General features: G+C 29.1%; 1 protein-coding gene across 1 annotated transcript; it reads right to left on the bottom strand.

Annotated features, from left to right (window-relative positions):
• Window positions 1–1875: 1875 nt before the first annotated feature.
• On the bottom strand, window positions 1876–3999 carry LOC131647287 (cytochrome P450 82A1). Its single transcript, XM_058917200.1, has 2 exons — window positions 2886–3999; window positions 1876–2706 (listed from the first exon to the last, which is right to left on the bottom strand). The coding sequence occupies exons 1-2, from the start codon at window positions 3942–3944 to the stop codon at window positions 2077–2079; spliced, it is 1689 nt and encodes a 562-aa protein (XP_058773183.1). The 5' UTR covers window positions 3945–3999; the 3' UTR covers window positions 1876–2076.
• Between the last annotated feature and the right edge of the window lie 1238 nt (window positions 4000–5237).

The raw sequence follows: 5237 nt of genomic DNA, 5'->3' as shown, positions 1-5237 counted from the left end.
TGTTAAAAATATTGAGTTCATCATGTCAAACTATATGTTCCAACATCTTGTGCGACATCATTACCAACACACTAATGCTTATAACAGAGCTTCATGGTCGTGTCACTATTTTGGTCAACATGGTCATATAAGACCTTTTTTCTACAAATTATATGGTAGACCTTACTATCATTATCAGCATCGTTCCATCAAGAACACTTTAAAAAATGGTATTCATCAACAAGTATTGAAATTCAAAGAAGCAACTACAAGTCACATTTATCACACTTCATTAAGAGCTTCATCTCATAAAGATTAATATTTTGACAGTGGCTGCTCTAGACACATGATTGGAGAAATGAATTACTTAAAAGAGTTAAAGCCTTACTACAATAGCTATGTTACTGAAACTCTGACACTTACAATACAGATGTCAAGACTGGTGTCCTAACACCACACAATGTAAAAACAAATGTTATGACAGATGTTGACAGACTTCACAAATATATTAAAACTGAAAACAAACTGCATAACGATAAATAACACAAGTAATTGTTAACCCAGTTCAGTGCAACTCACCTAATCTGAGGGCTACCAAGCCAGGAAGGAAATTCACTATAATAATATTAGTTAAAAGCCTAAATAGCTCTAGTTTACAAATTTTATCCTAATCATTACCCCATGCAACTTCTACCTGAAAAAAACCATCTAGATATGAGAATTTCCATCTCACTTTCCACAATCACCTTATTGATTAAAGACAATTAAAATCTCAGCAACAACTGTACCAAAACCAATTTTTTGTATATTTCTTTTTCGTTATTTTCCAAATCTCTACAAATATTTGTTCTTCATTATTTTGTGGATTGAAGAAATTCCATACTCAAATGACTCACACTTATATAACCATTCATGATGATGAATATTAAAATTCTAGATGAAAATTTATATTTTGCGTTAATTTATAATTTAAAAAAATTATGAGTATCATTGTTTTTTTTAATCAAAAGAGGAATATATTAATTAAAAAAAATTAAGTACGAAAGCAATCCAATAGGATTCAGCCCCTCGAAGACAAATAAAACTCAAAGTAACCTATAGCATCAAGTATGCTATATGTTTTCTAAGTTTTTGTGACATCCAACATCTATACATATGCTATCTATAATACTATAGTGTGTGCATTTTTCAAACACTATAGCATTCCTATATTTCCATATTTCGTAAACTGTTTCTGCACGGGCTATCTTCAGCATGCTCACTTTATGAGTATCATTGTTGAATGAGTCTTTATGGGTTGGACAATCAAATGGGTATTTAAATATGTCATTGTAAAAAAAGATAGATATGAAAAATATAAATATAATTATTTGTATATAAAAAACAAAATAAATTGTAACTTTAATTGTTTCTACATAATCTATTGTCTCTATTTTATGAGCGATTTAAATAGTGATAACATTATCATTTTTATTAAGAGACTAAAAGTTGTTTACATTTTTATAAAAATTAAATTAGTTCCATAATTTTTTTATCAAGTTATTTGAAAGTTGATTAATTTAATTTTTTTAAAATTGTATTATAAGTATACATGATTTTTAATTAGAAGAATATATCAAATCTTTAATGATGTGGCAAGTAAGAGTGTGATTGATCAATAAAATAGTTTGAAACTAAACTTTAATATATTATAATAGATTTTTTATTATATTTTTTAAATTTCTTAAAATAAGGGAGCCAAATCAAAAATTGAATTGTTTCCCTGAACATAGTATTTACTAGTTGTAGATGTTGTAACTATTATATTTAGAGAGAAATGTTGAAGCAAAAGGTATAATGCTAAAATAAGTTGACCTCAACAGATTTAATAAACACAAAATTTTATTAATTCTCTTGATGTGATAAAGAAAATAACTATTATTCATAATGTATTGAAATTAATACAAGTATTAGCTTATAAATAAAATGCTCTTGTGCTATAGAACACAACTCACTTCAAATTTATTGAGAAAATAACTCTAGTTAGTCATCACTAACTAACAAGTTGTAACATCACATAGAAAACAATGAAAATGACAAAATTGACTACAATTAAAATCACATAGTTTCATAACATTTGAAAGACAAACAAGGTTTAACCAAAACCTCAAGTGGAGTAGCTTTAGTGCTGACAAATTCAAGAACTTCAGTCGAATCAATTGACTCAGGAGATGGATTCAAGATTTCAAAAGAATGCAAGAAATTAGCAAGAATATAATGAACCATATGCAAACCAAGGGACATTCCAGCACACATTCTTCTCCCACTTCCAAATGGCAACAACTCAAAATTTTGACCCCTAACATCAACATCTTTGTGAGTGGTAAGAAACCTTTCGGGTTTGAACTCTAATGGATCTGGCCAAACACTAGGATCTCTATGAATTTTCCATAAATTCGGCATCAATCGAGTTCCCTTTTTGATATGGTATCCGCCTATTGTGCAATCTTTGGTGAATTCGCGAGGTGATGAAAATGGCGCCGGTGGATATAATCTTAGTGTTTCTTTGATTATAGCATGAAGATATACTAATTTATTGATATCTAATTCACTTACACACCTTTCTTTACCAATGTGCGTGTTAAGTTCTTCTTTTGCTTTTTCTAAGACATGAGGATGTTTTAATAGAAGACACATTGCCCATGTAAGTGTTCCTGCGGTTGTGTCACTTCCTCCTAGAATCAACTCCTACAAATTCAAATTCAAATTACATTAGAAGAAAGTCCTCAAAAGTTATATAAAATTGTATCGTTAATCAAGCAAACATATCTTATTGTATCAGTGCAAGTTCGAACCAATAACATTTCACCTTATATTAAAAGTAATACTAAAAATAATACAAATATACAATATTATTATATACTTACCAATGTTGTGGCTTTGATTATGGTATCTACATCAAACTCCTCAATTGGTTTGTCTTTAAGCACCAAAAGCATTGCATCCATGAAATCTCTTTCCCCCACAACCTTGTCATCACTACCTAAACCCTTCTTTTCACGATGCTCTTCCAACCACTCATTCAACATTTCATCAAATTTCTTTGCACATTTTTTCATTTGCTTTTCATGACCTCCTAAATCCAGCCACTTTAAAAATGGTACACCATCTCCCACTGTAAATGTTCCAATCAAACGCATAAAATCTCTTATATTTTCCAAAAATCTCTTTGCTTCTTCCTTGTTTGCCTCATCCACATCACCAAAACATCTCTTCCCAACAACCATTCTTAGTACCATGTTTAATGTCAATTGTGCAAACCATTTCTTCAACTCGACCGACACATAGTCGTTAGTACTAGACGACTTAGTGTCATCGAGCAATATGGGTTGTAGTGACACTTGATTTGACCAGACATTAACAAGCTCTTTAATCGATGTTTGAACTTCAGAGACACGAATGTGACTTAGAAGTTCAACTCTTCGATTAGAGAGAATCTCTAATGTAACAATTTTTCTTAATTGACGCCAATATGCACCATATGGTGCCCAACCAATGAAAGCTTGATTATACGACATAAGCTCGACTGCGACGGGCTTCGGACGCGACGAAACGACAATGTCGTTTTTAGTGAAACATTCTTTGGCTAATTCCCAATTGCTTAGTACCAAAGCATTTGTAGCACCAAGCTTGATTGTGAATATAGGTCCATATTTATCAACTAAGGAACCTAAGGTTTTGTGGGGTGTTTGTGTATTTCTCATTAGAGGAAGGTGACCTAGTAAAGGCCATGACCCTGAAATTGTAGGAGGCTCTTTTGTATGAGAAACTTTGGAAAAACGAAATAGAAAGAAAAGGAGGGAAATTAGAGAAATGAATGCTATGGTAGTGGTGTCAAGATAGTTTAGGACAAAATCCATATTTTTGTGGTTGGATTGGTTGAAGTTAGAAATTGATAAGATTGATTGTGGTGTTGAAAGAACCATGCTTGCTTTTATAAGAGGTGATATTTGAGAATGAGGTTACTACAAATTAAGAGTCAAACGGTGGCTCACAAAGAAGAAATATAATATTGCATTATGTGTCATAAACTTTAGAATATTAGTTAGATTTACATTATTCTATAATGGTAGGCAGTGGTTGTACTTGGTGTGCAAGGGAAATATAATATTGCTTAGCTACTTTACATGAAGAATTTGCTGTTGACTTGTTTGTGTAAGCTATATTGGACTAAATATTTATTTATATAATCAACTACGTGGAGAATATATTTTTAAAATATAAATATAAAACTTGATGTGCAAGTATTTTAGTTGGCAAGAAAGGATAAGATTCCACCACATATAAACAGACAAGGAAAAAACATGGCCCCCGCAAGAGTTTGACCAGGTCTTATACTTCGTCTAGTTGAATTGTATATTAGGCAGTTTGATTTGGCTTCTTTTAAAAATGATTTTTATATAATTATATAACTTTTGTGTAAATTTTTTTTATAAAAGTTTTAAATAAAAATTTAATTGAATAATTTTAAGATTTTAGATATTTTATTTATTTTTAGAAAAAAATTAGATATCAAAATTTTAAAAAATCACTTAATTTTAAAATTATTTTAAATAGGTTTTCATAAAAATCATTTTTGAAATAACATTTTATGAAAAAATTGAGATTTTGATTAAGATTTGGTCTTCAATAATGTATGTTTATGTTATAATATGTCAAAATTAGTGTTTCATTTTAAGAAAAACGAATATAAAAAAAACTTGTAATATTTTGAAAAACAGTTTTAAAAAATTTATTTTCAAAAATAAAAAAAAAACATTTTTTTAAAGCTGAAGCAATCCATTATCTCTTCGGGTGAATATTTAGATGGGTTTAATATATTTATAGTTTGTATAAAATTAAGTATTTTTATTTTTCATCCTTCTAAAACATTTCGTTAAAGAATCGAATTTTTAAACTTAAAAACTTTAACTTTCGATCTTTTCTATTATAATTGTCGCTAATTCAATCATTAAATAGTAAATTGTCGCTAAAAACAATCGTTAATTTAGTCGCTAAATTGCAAGAGGAACTAAAAATAAAAAATTTTAGTTTTGAAGAGACGTGAAAATATTTTGGACTTTTGAACTTTTAATCTCAATTAAATATAAATTAAATATCTTTCATCACACTTGAATCATCTTATAAACACCTAGTTTTGATCATAATAATAGTTTCTCTAATTTTAATTGAGTTTTTGATCATAATAATAGTTTCTCAAATTTTAATTTTAAAATTTG

This window comes from Vicia villosa, linkage group LG2 (assembly GCF_029867415.1).
Source record: "Vicia villosa cultivar HV-30 ecotype Madison, WI linkage group LG2, Vvil1.0, whole genome shotgun sequence".
Classification (NCBI taxonomy): Eukaryota; Viridiplantae; Streptophyta; class Magnoliopsida; order Fabales; family Fabaceae; genus Vicia; species Vicia villosa.
This window is presented reverse-complemented; position numbering and strand designations above follow the sequence as displayed.

Excerpts from the sequence above, each read along its gene's own strand:
- LOC131647287 (XM_058917200.1), bottom strand. The coding sequence starts at position 3,944 with ATGGTTCTTTCAACACCACAATCAATCTTATCAATTTCTAACTTCAAC. Across the intron at positions 2,707-2,885 it reads TAATCAAAGCCACAACATTG|GAGTTGATTCTAGGAGGAAG; the intron begins GTAAGTATATAA and ends TTGAATTTGTAG.